This window comes from Maniola hyperantus, chromosome 20 (assembly GCF_902806685.2).
Source record: "Maniola hyperantus chromosome 20, iAphHyp1.2, whole genome shotgun sequence".
Classification (NCBI taxonomy): Eukaryota; Metazoa; Arthropoda; class Insecta; order Lepidoptera; family Nymphalidae; genus Maniola; species Maniola hyperantus.
In genome coordinates, this window is record NC_048555.1 from 7,329,292 (window position 1) to 7,346,175 (window position 16,884).

General features: G+C 35.7%; 3 protein-coding genes across 4 annotated transcripts; all 3 read left to right on the forward strand.

Moving 5' to 3' along the window:
- Positions 1–3,306: 3,306 nt before the first annotated feature.
- On the forward strand, positions 3,307–7,101 carry LOC117991882 (uncharacterized). The gene is made up of 3 exons (XM_034979516.2): positions 3,307–3,603; positions 4,388–4,580; positions 6,597–7,101. The coding sequence occupies exons 1-3, from the start codon at positions 3,307–3,309 to the stop codon at positions 6,893–6,895; spliced, it is 789 nt and encodes a 262-aa protein (XP_034835407.1). The 3' UTR covers positions 6,896–7,101.
- Positions 7,102–9,936: 2,835 nt separating this feature from the next.
- Prosalpha3 (proteasome alpha3 subunit) lies at positions 9,937–12,628 on the forward strand. The gene is made up of 6 exons (XM_034979515.2): positions 9,937–10,065; positions 10,181–10,223; positions 10,413–10,742; positions 11,478–11,608; positions 11,757–11,880; positions 12,429–12,628. Exons 1-6 carry the CDS (start codon positions 10,063–10,065, stop codon positions 12,569–12,571), a joined length of 774 nt encoding a protein of 257 aa, XP_034835406.1. The 5' UTR covers positions 9,937–10,062; the 3' UTR covers positions 12,572–12,628.
- A 653-nt stretch (positions 12,629–13,281) lies between these two features.
- On the forward strand, positions 13,282–16,720 carry Use1 (Vesicle transport protein Use1). Of its 2 annotated transcripts, none has more exons than XM_034979513.2 (6): positions 13,282–13,543; positions 13,790–13,886; positions 14,136–14,262; positions 14,741–14,946; positions 15,456–15,597; positions 16,389–16,720. In XM_034979513.2, exons 1-6 carry the CDS (start codon positions 13,353–13,355, stop codon positions 16,436–16,438), a joined length of 813 nt encoding a protein of 270 aa, XP_034835404.1. In that variant the 5' UTR covers positions 13,282–13,352; the 3' UTR covers positions 16,439–16,720. The 2 variants fall into 2 exon arrangements, with proteins under 2 accessions (XP_034835404.1, XP_034835405.1); XM_034979514.2 differs by having other exon boundaries at positions 14,744–14,946.
- The last annotated feature ends 164 nt before the right edge of the window (positions 16,721–16,884 follow it).

The window sequence follows — 16,884 nt, forward strand, 5'->3', positions numbered from 1 at the left end:
GTTTTCTGTTTTCCTTATTTAATGAAACGCGCGTGACGATGGATGCGCATACGATGCTATAAATCAGAATCAATAATAATCGACCATAATCGATACACGATGCGGATACCGACAATCGATTTATAATAATCGCGTTGAGAACTCTCATGGGCTTAGAAAATTATGATGATCGAAAAGAAAACTACTTCCACAAGAGGGATATTTTGCTATAACAATAATACCTATTATACATGGCATAATATTGTAAATCGAATGTTTGAAAAGAGCAGCAGCCGAGTTTCTTGATGGTTCTTCTCCAGTGGCCAGACATTCCTAACCAGTGCAACAGTTAGATGCATTTGACTCTTTACAAAAGTGTATTTGTATCAAAAACGTTTCTATTCTATTCTAAAATATCTCATACCTATTTTAGCGTTTAAACTACCGTGAGTGATTTCCATTATAAATAATATCTATCCCGGCTGTACTCACGTGTCTAGTCGACGTTAGCCCGACTAGTTTAGAACCCATCCGGGGTCCTTTTTCAAGGGAGTCGTTCGGCAGCTGTGTCTCTCCCCCCCCCCACCCCAGCCACCCTCGCAGCGGGCTCTACGGGCGGCGCGGCGCGGCTCGCAGTTACAGCCGCGGCGCGTGCACGAACTGACTCCCTAGAAAAAGAACCCCGGATGGGTTCGAAACTAGTCGGGCTAACGTCGACTAGACACGTGAGTACAGCCGGGATAGATATTATTTATAATCTCATACCTACCTAGTAGGTACCTACTAACACCCAAAAAGATCACTGCACCTGTGATCAAACTGACCTCTAGTTATCGGCGTTAGGTTGACAAATGGGCAAGACTCGGTTAAGGGCGACGAGGGCCGTAGGGGAACTATTAATTAGATCCCTTATTAATTTGGAGGTTGGCCGCCACTCTTCGGCACCTTTGTACTGTAGAGATAACTACTTACTCGTACTTACTGCTTTTTTCTCTTTTAATTCTACGTTCTGGTATAAAATTACTGTGTTCGATAAAATTATCATTTTAACAATCAAATACCTACCGATCTAACTGAATGGTTTTTTTGTGTACCTTGTATTTTTAGCTATTGTTCTATTCTAAAGCTTGTATAAATTTTGGATCCCTACACAGTGGGTTAGTTAGACTATCTACCTACCTTCTAATTTACGACTCCTGGATATCAGAATTTACCTATATAGGACCCAGCATAACAATGGAACGTTTTTATATTTAACATTTTAAGAGATGTTGAACTGGAGACTTATTAGGTTTGCGAATGTAGTAAATAAATACTTTAATGTGAATCTAGAATAGAATAGAATAATGTTTATTCGAGGCATATAGGTGGTACATGGTGTAGGCAATATCGTCCTGTACAGCAGTGCAACACCTCGAACAGGTAGGCCACTCCGCTTTTGTTGAGACGTCGCGCGTCGGGCCCCTCAGACACAAACCTCTATAGCAAATATAATTTCAGTGACCGCCTTTTATATCACCCAAACGTCAGTGGCATAGAATATGTAAAGTTGGCGAGTTATAATATACTTTAGTAAATGGGTCATGTTTGTTTACAGGGATAATCCACTGAATCGATTTCGAAAATTTTTTCATCATTAGTTATTATACCACTACCATCAAGTTTATTATTCCTGAGTGACGTAGGCTATATTTTATTTTCAAAAAAAATTAGAGATCCCTACGAATTGTAATAAGCTACCCGTGCGAAGCCGGGGTGGGTTGCTAGTAGTAGGTATATAAATGGAAAAGCTGACTGCCTGACTGACTGATCTATCAACGGACAGCTCAAACATGGCTCAAACTAACAGGGTGGACCGGGCTGAAATTTTGGCATAGATTAGATATCCCATTAGATCCAGATTTTTGAAAATTCAACCCTAAGAGGGTTACAAAGATCTTTGTAATTTATGTACCTAGTCCACGCAGACGAAGTTGCGAGCATAAGCTAGTATTACATAATATAAAATTTTATTATTACTTAACATCTGTTATTTTGACTTCTTGCGACATCTAGCGTCGAGTGGATAAAAATTAAGTCAACCATAGATGGAGCCACTGAGTCTCTATTTGCCTTGCGTCATGTAGGTAATATAAAAACTGTATTTTTTTAAATTGGATTTATATAATATCCATCCTGCGTTTTTAATAATTGTTATTGATATATTTCGTTGTCTTAAGCAAAATACTATAATAAATAATCATTTATTGGACGAAATTAGATATGAGTCAAGTAGCCTATTGGTATGCAGATTGCAGATGAGCTTCTAAGTTTTAAGGTCTGGCCAGGTATCCACAAAGGCGGAGTAGGACAGAATTATTGTTTAGCACATTATCAAAGTAATCTGGTTCTATAGATGATGTGAAAAAATTATCACGCCATCTATCAATAAAATAATCTGGTTGAAATTATTATAGTCCTTACTTACTATTCAATTCAAACGTCATTTTAGACGGCCATTTAGGATGTTTAAATTTAGTTGAAGCAAAAAAGCGAATGCAGCTTAGAAATAGAAAACCTAAAATTAAAGAATCTAAAATTTAGTTTAGGTTTAGGTTAGGGTACAACAGAATTAGCACCATTATCTAAGGGTTGAAACTTAAAAACATCTCCACCCATTTCCGCATTGATAGATACCAGGCCGAAACCTCTTTATAGTTTCTACTAGCCTAATATTTGACAGATTTAGATTCAGAGTTTTCTCACTCTACTTCACTCTGATTTAGGGCAATGGCGTCAAAAGGGAAAACTTCTTATACTTACTACCTACCTACTATAACTATAGCGGGGAGAGGGTGGATGAGGAAGACGAGAACCGTGTACGGTGGGTTGCTCTTGAGAAGGTCTACTAGTAACTAGCAGCATGCAGCAATGAAGGCAAGCAGGCTGATTGATTTAAAATTATTAAGATCTTAATAACGTTCAAACTATAAATCAAGTTAATACCTACAAAGGAATTTGCCAATTCTATGAATCACACATTTTCAAGTCAGAGAACTTCAACATTTTTATATCAAAGCCGGAGATAACCATAATCTACCTCATCTTACACTATCAAAGGATTACGCAAGATTGTAATCTCGAAGTTGTCAATCCCGTGACGATAGTCGAACTAAAAATCGAATTTTCTCTTTTTATCAATAGGTACAAGATACACTATCTCACAAGATTCCTTAAGTTTTAGTATGTAGCTTGATAGGTGTCGGTCACCTAGTGCGAAAATAATTTTAGTATTCTTTTGAATACTAAAGTACATAAAGAGTTTGTGTTGGTGGTAGAGCAATTAAAATGGATAAGCCCAGTGGGAGCAGGCACTCTATCGACAATGTGGAAGTATTCGAAGTTCGCGAACACGTTCCTTACCAAGTTGAGGTGACCAAAGCTCCCACTTACGACGAAGAAAGCAACGACACGTACAGCTCTTCTTGGAGTTCAGCGTGGGTCGCCATATGCCAACTAATCAACTTACTCCACCACATGCAAATAGCAATTGTAGTGTTTTGCTTGTGGCACTTTGCGTTGACATCCCAACCTAACGGAGATATCACTAACTTGCAGCTACATATCGTTTTTGCAGGAACTGGTGTACGTATTATTGTCCCTAATGTTTTCTTTTAGGTAAAACTTTTGAAAACTTACAGAACATTATGATATGATACCAAGATATCAGCATTAACGGAAGTTTCAGGATGGTTCTAAGAAATATCTTTGATTTTATCATAAAAAATTATTTGTTGCTTGCATAAAAATCAAAATTGTATTATGTTTGTCAAATTGTGAAATCATAGTGATTCCAATATCTTTATCTTATTTCTAGATATTATCTATATTTTTATCTTTCCAATTTATTTATATTATGTAAATTTCCGGTTATTTCAAAAATCAGTGATAAGCGGATTACTTTAAAAAATGACTAGTACTTACATAGAATAGTTCTCTTACCTATTTACCGACATAATAATATTATCTAGACCAACATGTCGGGTTGTACCACACTGGTGCCACTCAATATGACACAGTTTATTCCGGCACTTCTGCTTGGGGCATTTTGGCTTTAACGCTCAAGTGGAGCATTAAAGTCAAAATAAGTAAGGAAATAATAAATTAAAGTAAGTGCCGGGATAACGAACTCATAGAGCCTTTGTGCACTCATCCGTGATTTGATGGATCCGTGAAAAAAATACGAATTGAAAGTACATTGTAGGTACGTATTATCACGGATACGAACCGAATACGGATGAGTGCATAAAGGCGCTTAGGAATGTGTTATTTCGCTCTCGTAGATAATTAAACTTATCGATTTATCAATGTATTGCAATTCTTTTAGCTCTAAATTCTCCATTAACCATTAATATGTGTTTTCTTCCAGTATCAACTTTTTCTAGTAGAATCAGTATTGACTCTACATAGACATAACTCCTGGTCATTCCAACTCAGCAAGGATAGCAAAAGAGTGATACATGGATGCCTTCAACTAGTCGGAGCTCTGTTCGTCATCGCTGGTACTTTTCTTGCATTGACAGAAGTGAAAATGAAGATCGACACAGCCCATGGAATCTGTGGTAAAATCTATTTTTTTTTTAATGAATATATAGTAAGCCTGCGCTCTCACTACTACTGGTCGTACGATGCCATATGAGATGGATGCGGGCTTGCTCGGTAGCTGCCGTGATCTACTGCCTTATCATGAAATGATGGTAACCAATTTGAAAATTAAGCTTGATCCGTCCGGGAATCGCTTTGAAGACCTCTTACGTTAAACAGCGTAGCGCCCTCCACAATGCGAATAAAATCGTCATACTCATTGTTATCGAAAAAAATTGCTAAATACGTACGAGCATGGGATATCGTGAGTGACAAGATAAATTTTGTTAGTATCAAAATTATTGAGTGTTCCAATTCTAACTGAAGATAAACAGATACATTTTTGTTGTTGTAACAAATAATTGGATTATGTTACTGTAGACTCGAACTCCAAATTGGTCTTATCAGCTACAAATTGAATAGTTTTCTCGGTTCTGGCAAAAAAAAAAAAAAAATTAGTTAAATATTTTGTAGATAAGAAAACGTTTTTATCTGCATACAAAATCAAGATTTCACATTATTACCTGTTGATTGATTTACAATTTACAGAGCTCATCAGTATCTCAACAAAGTAAATTGTGAAATCTTGATCTTTATCTTTATCTTGACTCTCCTTTGCTGTTGGTACGTTTTTAGGGTTCCGTACCTCAAAAGGAAAAACGGAACCCTTATGGGATAACTTTGTTGTCTGTCAAGAAACCTACAAGGTACTTCCCGTTGACCTAGAATCATGAAATTTGGCAGTTATGTAGATCTTATAGCTGAAATTTGGGGAAAAATCTGAAAACCGTGAACTTAGGGTTAGATCACACAAAAAAATTAAATTGTGGTCATGAACTAATAATTCGTATTTTCAACTTTCGAAGTGACTGACTATATCAAGTGGGGTATCATATGAAAGGTCTTCACCTGTACATTCTAAAACAGATTTTTATTTATTTTTATGCATCATAGTTTTTTAATTATCGTGCAAAATGTCGAAAAAATACGACTGTAGTACGGAACCCTCATTGCGCGAGCCTGACTCGCACTTGGCCGGTTTTTAGGTACCTAGTTATATTTATATTTTTATAAGCTTTTACATGGTTTATTGTAGCATATTTTGTCTATTTATTAATAACTATTTTATATTTCATCCACTACTAGACCCACAGGCTAGACCCATTCTTTTTCCTTTCCTTTTTTTTTGCAGTGCTATACTATAGTTTTCTCGTATCATTTCACACTTCGTTTATTTTATTTGGTAGGTAATAAAATCGCAGTTTTCTCTATTGTTCATTTCTAGCCCATGCTAGTAACTTCTTAACTTTTAACCTTTAAGGGTGTCTGGCAGGGGGTTGCCATGATACTAAGTGTCTGGCAATGCATGATGTGATTTCTAATACTATTCTGAAGAAAATATAACAAAATTAGACTTCATACTTTGACGTAAGATTTTCTACACCTTCAGCTCCCAAAGCTACCCTGATCCAAATAAACATCCAAACAAACGTTCCTCGCAGTGTTGGGGACAATACGCAGATGAACTTTCAGCTTTTATAAAATAACGAAGGTCTGACACGCGCTGACTCTCTCTCTATTATCTGCTAATAGATACGAGTAGATGCATTATGTTATTTATAACTGTTATTGTAAATAAATTACAAGACTACGGTATCTATAATATCTAATATTGTTATGTGCCATACTTTTAGTCCATAATAATTATGTTATGTCCTGCTCAGTTCCGTACTACTACGGTGGTACAGTAGTAGTAATTCTGTAGTATAGTTTTCCATATTAGTCACGACACCTTTGCTTACCTAATACCTACGTAGCCCTTGTCGTATCTTCCTTTTTTGAATTTTATTAATTTGATTTAATTTTAGTAAACTTTTCTGTAGGTACCTACCTATATGCAGTTCCTTATGCGTTATTTTTTATTTAACTTTTTTTTGAGTATGTTAAGATATTCGTTTAATTTCCTCGAACTATAATCCTGTTTTCTATTTCAGGTGTGATCGCGCTATGTTTCACCCTCATAAGTTTCATATCCGGCGTCATAGCATTATTCTCTTCAAAAGTACGCTTATTGATCAAGAGTGGACCTGTTAAAATTTTTCACATTGCCGTCGGTATGTTTGCGGTTTCCATGGGTCTTATAACGATGACAATGGGATTCAATATGAAATATTTTAGCGAAACACAAGGAGGACTTTCAACGGCACTTATGGCATTTGTTATTATGATACTATTTTATATTCTGGTACAGCCTGTTCTTGATTTAATATCAACTACAAGAAATGTTCTGTGACTACTCTATATAACGGGTTCCACCGATGGAGATAGTCACGCTTGAAAATAATGTAGATCGACCGTTAAAAAGAGATAGCGGTTTTGTAGAGCATTGTCTCCGTCGTTGAGACCGACAAAATGTCACATAGGTATGAGTGACAGAGACAACGCTCTACAAAGCCGAAATCTCATTCTAAAGGTCGATGTACTTACATACCTACATTATTTTCTGTCGCGTACCTACTGTACTAAAGTAATAGTTTCATACAAGTAGCGGCACGAAAATTTAGCGCTGACCGTTATTGCGCGAAGTTATAATTAAGGTACCATTGGGGCTAGCGTAGCGGGATGAAGGGCGAGCGTGCGTAGCGCCGATTGGCTCTCCAATCGCATTCCCGCGCGATATCCCCGCGTATCGTTCAGCGCAACGTGCCGCTACTTGTATTACTTATCCATATAAATTTCAACACTAAAGAATTAAGTGCTTAAATACTTTTTTAGTTAGGTTTTTAAAAACAATAAAGTACAAGTAAGATTATAAGTAGTAAGTAGGTAGGTACATAATTAAAGGTAATTAATAAATTTTTTAGATGTTAGCTGGCCTAAGTCCTACTTATTTTAGCAGACAGTGCAGTGTGTAAAATTGGGACTTACCCCTAACTATTGACTCAGTAGATTTTTTATGTATAAATTAAATTTACACATAATAAAATTTCAAAGTTTTGTCTGGATGTATTAGGTACCGCTTATAATAATAATACCATATCTGCAATTTTTTTCAAAATTTATTTTATTTAAGTGAATAGGTAGGAGTCATTAATTTAGTTAAATATATTCTGCATTTGTCATTTTGTACCAATTATAATAAAACTAATAGAAATTTAATGGGATATAATAAATCGTGCGGAAAACAAATTAACCTCATTTCACACAACGGGATATAATATAGTCCGGACAAAATAGACATTCAAGGTTACAATAATTTGCATAGAGCAAATTGGTACCTACGAATGGTGACCGCACTATAATCCCGTAGTGTGAAATGAGCTTCAGTTGGTGACTGCTAATAAAATGAGCTGATAAAAATGGGAAACAAAATTAATCTAATCTTGTACTTAATGATAATTTCAAGTGACTGAGCTAAAATCTAAAGCGTGCGACAAAAATACTAAGTGGGCGAAAACGATACTCTATAGTATTAGTTTTCACATCGCCGTTTTCAGTATTTGTATTCGCCCTCAAGTTTTCGTACATTTCATTATTTCAAAATGGGTTTTCTTGAAACAAAATTTGAATTTATTTTCACTCGTTTAAATACAAACCAAATTTAATTAAGTAGCGAAGTAGTATGTGTGATTTGTAAATGAAAATGTGCATAGGTACTTGTATTGTTATAGTATAGCATAATGATATTAAGTAGAGTAGCTATATTTTAGGTGGCCTAATACGTGTATGAGTGATTTTTAATAAACAGTTGTAAAATAATTTTATTTTTTTGTGCAATTCCTGACGACCTGACTAGCGCAGTGGCTGGCGAGTTGTAATATCGATTTGGCAGATTATAGTAAACTAGCTGATTCCCACGAGTTTGTCAACGTGAGTTAGATTTTTAGGAACTCTTTAATTTTCCGGGATCAAAAGTAGCCTATGTCCTTCCCCGGGATGCAAGCTATCTCTATACCAAATTTCATCAAAATCGGTTAAACGGATGGGCCGTGAAAAGCTAGCAGACAGACAGACAGACGGACAGACAGACATACACACTTTCGCATGTATAATATTAGTATGGATATGGATTACCTATCACTTGCTGGGGCCGTTGGCAGTTGACGCCATTTGCAAATATTGGCTCAGCATCAAAAGGGCAGGAAACGGTCGATTCATTCTACTTAATAAATACCTACTACTATGTACTACTCTTATTACTGTGTTACTTCCAAAGAAGTTGGAAGTACCTACTACTAGGTACGTAGTACACCTATTGATGTCGATGGTGACATCCCAGTCTGTCCCAGTCCCACGTCCATGACAGTTTCTAAACATGCGACGCCACTTGAATGACATTGACAGGGCAGCGCTGTTGAAGCTCAGAACTCAGACTAATAAGGCTCAGAACGTAGATTGAGTAAAAAAGCTAGATTAAAGTACTGTGTAACCGCGTATGAGATAGCAATAGCACGACGTAAACGATGAATAACACGACAAATTATTACCATTGTTTAGTAGTCTATTTGTATTAACCGATCAACAATATTTGTATTAAACGTTTTTTATGTGAAATCAAGTAAATAGGTAACTAATGAGAAATATAATGACGCCACGAATACTCAAAGTTTGTTTTGCAACTAAAGTTGCATTCCTTGTATGTATTCTTGAAAAAAATCGGTTACACGATAAGGGACAAAAAATAGGTTAGCTGCGTCTCTGTTTATCACATTAGTAACTTAATCTGTGCTCTCTTTTTAGTGGAAAGAGAAAGCAAACGATCCTTTATCTAGCTTTATTACTATATATAAGGCTCAAAATATTTAAACAAGTCAAAAAAGAACAAAAATGTTAGTTCCGATTTTCGCCACGTGCCGAGATAGCCTTGTCGGTAATCATTCATCCAAGCCTCAGACTAAATAAGCTTGTCACACTGTACATCCTGTCCTGTCATCTTTCCCAAAGAGAATAAAATATTATCACCTCAGAATAAGGACTATTAGAAGTAGCCCTATTGTGACACTTACTGTTAGAGCGAGATAGCTAGATGCATTTAAGCTCTTATTAGAACGTGACAAAATGATTATGTTTTGTCCTTATCACCGTGGCCACTTTTTTTTGTTTGTCAAAATGTATTTGTACGTGAGTATTTGACAAACAACGTGAATAGTGTAGAAGGTGTGACATTTCACAAGTAAGAAAATCTGCTTGAGCGAGAGGGACTGAGGGGGCCACGCTAGTTGCAAATCTGACATATATCTGTGATTATCACTCACTGCCATCTCACTGCGTTCCACAGAGTACATTGAATATAGGTGCGTTCTATCATACGTAGTATCCCTATTAATCTGTGGTTCTATCTATAGTACATAGTCTATGGTTCTATCTATCCGGCGAAACAAAGCAAATGATTTTATAAAAATTGTGATTAAAAATAGTTTGATAAAGTTTATTTGATTATACTATTATACTCTTTCAAAAATGGTCAGTATCAGAGTTTTTACATACGATATAACTTAGTAACTGCTACGGCAAATATGAGGTTAGCTACATCTTGCTTGGTCATTCCGCTAAACAAAAATATATTTCATTTTCACAGGCTCGGCGTTATGATACTAGGACAACAATCTTCTCGCCTGAAGGTAATTCACCTTAATTTAGATTTATATTTTCATCTATTGCTAAGTATAGACTTTCCTTAGTGTTATTAATCAATAGGTAGAGAATTATTAGTAACTTTTTTACTATCCTTTATGTACTAATACAAAAATAACAAGGATATAGGCAATAGGATAATTAAAACATAAAATGATTACCTACTGTATTTTTAGGAAGATTATATCAGGTTGAATATGCTATGGAAGCTATCAGTCATGCTGGCACATCGCTTGGCATTCTGGCAACTGACGGGATCTTGCTGGCAGCGGAACGTAGAAACACCAACAAACTCCTTGATGAAGTGTTCTTCTCTGAAAAGATATACAAGTTAAATGATGATATGGTGTGCTCTGTGGCTGGGATCACATCTGACGCCAATGTGTTGACTAATGAGCTGCGTTTGATTGCACAGAGGTATTTGCTGCAATATGGAGAGTCAATACCTTGTGAACAACTTGTGTCCTGGCTCTGTGATGTTAAACAGGCTTATACACAGTATGGAGGTAAGATTTTTTATGGACAAGTTTATCTTAAGGTCTTTATGAATTGGTAAATTTAATTTAAAAAATGTATTTAATAATAGTTTGCTGTCTTACAGTGATCACAAAATAAGCAGTCCAATCTTGTGGCAGTGTGAGGGTCTGCGAAAGGTACTAGTATAGACTAAGGATTACATGTCAAAAGAGATCGATCTGTTTTTGTACACTTGCATCACCTCATGCTAGATTGGGCTACTTATTTTGTGATGTGTGTACTTGACACTCTTTGTATAGCAGAATGTGTGCAATAATTTTGAATTCAATAGATTATAATTTTTAAACATAGCTTATAACAATCTTGCTTATGCTCAGTGGAGGCCTAGGGGTAAATGGAATATCAGAATAATAGACATTAAAATATTTTTCTATATTTTAATGTCTAGTGTTTTTTTATAATGAAATTAAAAAGTTCTATTAAAAATCTACTTTAATAGTATATGTATACCTATAATGTATATAGCTGCATTGTGACTCCTCGTCTTACAGTTCTATAAGTTCAGTATGGGTTGCCTGGAAGAGATCACTTTAGTGATAAGGTTGCCCTTTGTTTTTTCAGTGTATCCTGTATTCTTAATGTCTGTAATTTTGTTAACAATAAAGTTGTTTAAATAAATAAATAAATAAATAAATAATATGTTTTTGATCCAAGAGAAATGCTTACTATTCTGTAGACATAATATGACTGTCAATTTATTTTAGGTAAGAGACCCTTTGGAGTGTCCATTCTCTACATGGGCTGGGATAAACACTATGGCTATCAGCTGTACCAGTCTGATCCCAGTGGCAACTATGGTGGCTGGAAAGCTACTTGCATAGGAAATAATAGTGCGGTAAGTATTTATAGTCATATCAAAATATATTCCTAGCTATGACGTCATAACATGGGGAATACTTTTTCCTTTGTTGGTAGACCCATTATACATTATTTAGGATAAATTTTTGGATCTTACTAATAATATTTGAAAAATAAATTTCTAGGCTGCAGTATCAAGTCTGAAACAGGAATACAAGGAAAACGAGACAACATTGGCTGAAGCACAAGCTTTGGCCATCAAAGTTCTCAGCAAGACTTTAGATATGACCAAACTCACTCCAGATAAAGGTCGGTGATAGTGTGCGACAGGTTGAGATCGCAATCGAGGAGGAAACATCTTGCACACCTGCACAGCTCCCATGCTAACAAGGTGTGAGCTATATGACAGCTGACGGGTGACACGCAGGTGTACAGGGTGTCCTGCCATTTCGACCTGTCGTGAACTACATGTATTATTTAGTTCATCATCATCAACCCAGCACTAGCTCACTACTACTACTGAGCATGGGTCTCCGCTCAGAATGAGAAGGGTTTGGCCATTGTCTACCACCTGATCAAGTGTGGATTGCCAAACATCACACAGTTTTGAGAACATTATGGAGAACTCTCAGTCATGCAGAATTTCTTCACAATGTTTTCCTTCACCATGAAGGTCCAAACGCACTAGCTCGTCGTCCTAATTGGCAACGATCGTACGATGACGATGCGTTCGACGTCGCACGATGAGTTCAAACATACAGAGTGTCCTAATTGAAGCTCACAAGCCATCGCGCGAGCACAGGCAATGTTTAATATCGATCGTACGTTGGATTTCAAAATAGTTTTATCTTTTTTAGTGGAAATGGCTACTCTCACACGTAAAGACAATAAAACTATCATCAGAGTCCTTGCAAGCAGTGAAGTTGAAAAATTGATTGCAACCTTCGAAAAGAGTGAAGCTGAGGCAGAGGCTGCCAAGAAGCAGGCAACCAAATCGTAATTTTGTATCATTGGATTTAAGGTTCTACTAATTGCACATTAAATATTTTACACTAAATGATTGTTTTATTTTTTCATATTACAGAATGTAACCAGAACGCTAGCAAAAACTGCGTTGTAGTTACTACCTTATCACATTCCAATAGCAATAACTATTTGCCTCATTTTGTAGTTTTAGTGATTTAGTATTTTTCAAATCTGCAATGTAGGTACAGCATGCAAAACTCGGGTTGATGCCCCACCTACGACGCGGCATTGCCTCCGAGTGGCCTACTTACGCAACGTTCGTTGACCTCTAGCATCAGTCCGATGTTTCATTTACAATATATCATGAACTTTTGGTGAAAGTATAGATTTTTTGTGGTATCATATCAGTATTATCACCTGTCTTCGTTTTAGCCAGTTCTGGTTACACCTGTATAGAATTTAATTACACCCAGTTGTATTAAAAGTAGACTGTCCATCTCCTGGTTGCAACCTATTCCTGTATCAAAATCTGTTAAGCGGATGAGCCGTGAACACGTTACAGACAGACAGGCACACTTTCATATTTAGAATTTTGGACTATTGCGGATTCAAAAGCTAGAACCCAGGTACGTAAAAAAATTTAACTGTAGCACTAATGTCAATGTCAAGACCACTCGATTGACTTTGACTTGTCAATGATGACATGTCAATATTTTTGAATTTTCATTTTTTGTGGTAGGTAGGTACTATTGGCTGTACTGCGATTTCACGGTTTTCTTTATTACAATATTTAAAAGAAATATACAATCAATAGGATGGCTGTAGATCAAGCTAAAATGAGCAATGTAACAGTTCCAAAGAAATCTAGACTGGAAATGAATGTGCGGCAACTGCTAAATAAATGCGAATTGATTGCAAAACAGGAACCTATAGACACTCATTGCAGATTGAAACAATACGTGGAATCTCTGAATGATATGATAACTGAACTTAAAACGGGTCCTGAGTAAGTTTACTTATGTAAGGTTCACTTAGAAATGTACTATATTACTGGTTCTCTCAATACCGGACCGAATACTGGACCTTTGAAACCTACAATAGAATTGGTAAAACTATTATTGTGTTATCGATATAACAGTCAGACTATTATTTATTATATTTTAATGTATTTATTTGACCTAGATTTTAGAGGCACTTTCAATAGAAAATCGTTAGAAAAAAAGGGGTTTTGAATGTTTCGTATCTCTTACAGCAAGCCACCTAAAGATGTTTTAGCAGAGTATACTAAAAGAGCGGCTTTCTTAAAAGGATTGATTCAAACAGCTACCCTCAATAGTCCTATAGAAAAGGTATGATACATACTATTATTACTAGGATTTAATCTGCTGGAATGTGTAAATATTATATAGAAAATGTCATTTCTCAAGTTCCATTTAAGGAATGACCTTATCTAAATAATATTTATTATCATTAAGATATATACCTATTTTTAGCAAATATATTTTAAAATTAATGTTACCTAATTATTTACTTATGCTATAATTAGTTTATGCCTTTAACTTTGTCTATAATAAGTAATAATATTGTTAATATTTTAGCTTGAAGCAGTACAATTATTATCACATGGTACTGCAACAAATTCAGCCGATGGCTCCGCTCAGGAGATACACCAGAAGACTGTGGCGAAGTATGGAGTGGAACTGCGATCAGAACTATTTGGCTTAGGTAAGATTTTATTTATATAACTAGAAGATGCCCGCTACTTCATCCACGTGGATTTAGGTTAGGAACTCTTTGATTTTCCAGGATAAAAGGTAGCCTATGTCCGTCCCCAGGATGTAAGCTAACTCTGTACCAAATTTCATCAAAGTCTAAATCTGAAAACCGTGAATTTGTGGTTACATCACACAAAAAAAATTAATTTGTGGTCATAAACTAATATTTAGTATTTTCAATTTTCGAAGTAAGACAACTATATCAAGTGGGGTATCATATTAAAGGTCTTCCTGTGCATGCTAAAACTGATTTTTATTTATTTTTATGCATCATAGTTTTTGAGTCATCATGCAAAATGTCAAAAAAATACGACAGAATTACGGAACCGTCGTTGTGCGAGCCTGACTCGCACTTGGCCGGTTTTTTATTTTTATTTTGTAAAGACAATTATTTTAGATTGAATAATAAATTGTTAAATTTATTCTAGAAGACAGTGATGATGCACTCAGGCAGCGCAACATCATCAAAGCAGCAAATTTCACCAGCAACAGTACCAGTCAAGAAGATATTAATTCCTTACTCAAGTACCATCAGAACATGCAAGAGAAAGTTGCGGAAAACATGGTCATGCTCACTAAGAGCTTGAAGGAACAGTCGCAAATTGCAAGCACTATTATAAAGGCTGATACTGAGGTATGTAAGTTTTAATTTTTTTTATTAAAAATCTAAATATATAAAAGGAAAAGGTGACTGACTGACTGACTGATCTATCAACGCACAGCTCGAACTACTGGACGGATCAAGCTGAATTTTAGCATGCAGTTGTCATGACGTAGACATCCGCTAAGATTTTTGAAAATCCAATCCCTAAGGGGGTAAAATAGGGGTACGAAGTCGCGGGAATAAGCTAGTTATCATATAAAATCTAAAAATCAAGCGATTAGTAACATCTTAGTTAGTCAGTCTCAGTTTATATTTTTACTAAAAGAACTACATCCGCGCGGATTTAGGTTTTTAAAAATCCAGAGTACTCTTTGATCTTCTAGCAGCCTTTGGGATGCCAAGCTATCTCTGTACAAAATTTCGTCAAAATCGGTTAAACACATGGACTGTGAAAAGGTAACAGACAGACACACACACTTTGCATTTATAATATTAGTATAAATTTTCTACCAGTTTTCTTATATTTGTTATCATTTTAGGCGCTGAAAAAATCATCAGACCTGACAGATAGGAATCTCATCTCATTGAAAGTGGAGTCGGATAGGCTGCAGGAGCACAGCCGCGGCGCGTGGAAGTGCTGGCTTTGGCTCATGCTAGCTGTCGTGGTGGCCATATTTATTAGTAAGTCATTAATAATTCATCCTTAGTGTAGCCTAGTAATAGCCTAATGAAGCCTAGGCTGAAATCTATAGAGCGCACTTAGACTTAAGTTTCAGTTAAAATGAGACAGATTTATGCCAGCCAAATATTGCCCTCTCGTTTTAACAGTGTCTTCAGTCTGAGCAAAGTCAAAGTACGCTCTATGGATTTCATCAGCCTTAGTGTAGGCTTGTGATAGCCCAGTATAGTCTATACCCTATCCAAGGAAAGAAGTTAGTATAGCGCTCTTTCTGTTACGTAATCCCATACAAATGATAGAGGTAAAAGTGGACGTTAACCATTTTGAGGCACCAACCAATCACAAACATGTTTTCAAAAAACGTTCGAAATTCAAATCGAAAATAGTTTCAAAAAACATTCGAAATTCAATTCCAAAACATTGTTTTGTGATTGGTTGGTAACTCAAAATAGTTAACGCCCACTGAGAAAATAGTAGTTCAATTAAATTACAACAAAATAGTAAGGTATGGGATTATGTAACAGAGAGAGCGCTATACTAACTTCTTCCCGGGATAAAGTATAGTAATAGCCTGGTGTAGTCTAATAATAGCCTAGTATAAAAACAAAACAATAACGTTCTCTGTAACCCTCATAAGCTAGCTGCGTGCGAAAGAGACAGAAAGACTTCATGACACTTGCGCTTATTCATAGAAACTACGTAAGCCCAATGTGTGAATTTCAAGTGTGAATGAGGTTGGTGACTATTAAAGATTACTTACATTTTTCTAAAATATATTTTCTTTTCTTTTCAGATATGGTGCTGTTCATGAAAGTGACGAAGAAGCGGAAATACGATACGTAAATTATTTTTATATACTGTAAGTTACCTATATACTCCGTAAAAAATGACTTTTCACGCGCCATTTTTGAGTCAACAGCTGTCATGTCAAAAGTACGGTTCACCTTTAAAATAAGGACTAAAATCGTACTTTTGACATGAAATTTGACACAAAAAGTAAAATGGCGCGTGAGGAGTTAAATTTTACGCGTTATAATATTTAAAATTATTATTTAAATTATTATAAGTTTGTACATTTTAATTTATAAGTGTAACTAATAAATGTCTAATAAATTTTAGTCTATACTAGTAAATTTTACTTTTTGCTTTTAATTTTGTAGGCAAAATTTTTTTTATATGGACTATTCAATTGGACGTAAATTATGAAAAACATTCTTCTAACCCACATTCAAGTCGATATTGAGATAATAGGAACTAAATAGTTACCAGCTGAGGCACATCAGCTGGAA

What these genes read in the sequence shown, in the direction of transcription:
- LOC117991882 (XM_034979516.2), top strand. Translation starts at nt 3,307, where the DNA reads ATGGATAAGCCCAGTGGGAGCAGGCACTCTATCGACAATGTGGAAGTA. An exon ending in TCGTTTTTGCAGGAACTGGT is followed by an intron (nt 3,604 to 4,387) that starts GTACGTATTATT and finishes GTTTTCTTCCAG; the next exon opens with TATCAACTTTTTCTAGTAGA. An exon ending in CACAGCCCATGGAATCTGTG is followed by an intron (nt 4,581 to 6,596) that starts GTAAAATCTATT and finishes TTTCTATTTCAG; the next exon opens with GTGTGATCGCGCTATGTTTC.
- Prosalpha3 (XM_034979515.2), top strand. An exon ending in GGCTTATACACAGTATGGAG is followed by an intron (nt 10,743 to 11,477) that starts GTAAGATTTTTT and finishes AATTTATTTTAG; the next exon opens with GTAAGAGACCCTTTGGAGTG. An exon ending in CAAACTCACTCCAGATAAAG is followed by an intron (nt 11,881 to 12,428) that starts GTCGGTGATAGT and finishes TATCTTTTTTAG; the next exon opens with TGGAAATGGCTACTCTCACA.
- Use1 (XM_034979513.2), top strand. Translation starts at nt 13,353, where the DNA reads ATGGCTGTAGATCAAGCTAAAATGAGCAATGTAACAGTTCCAAAGAAA. An exon ending in GAACTTAAAACGGGTCCTGA is followed by an intron (nt 13,544 to 13,789) that starts GTAAGTTTACTT and finishes TATCTCTTACAG; the next exon opens with CAAGCCACCTAAAGATGTTT. An exon ending in CGTGGTGGCCATATTTATTA is followed by an intron (nt 15,598 to 16,388) that starts GTAAGTCATTAA and finishes TTTTCTTTTCAG; the next exon opens with ATATGGTGCTGTTCATGAAA.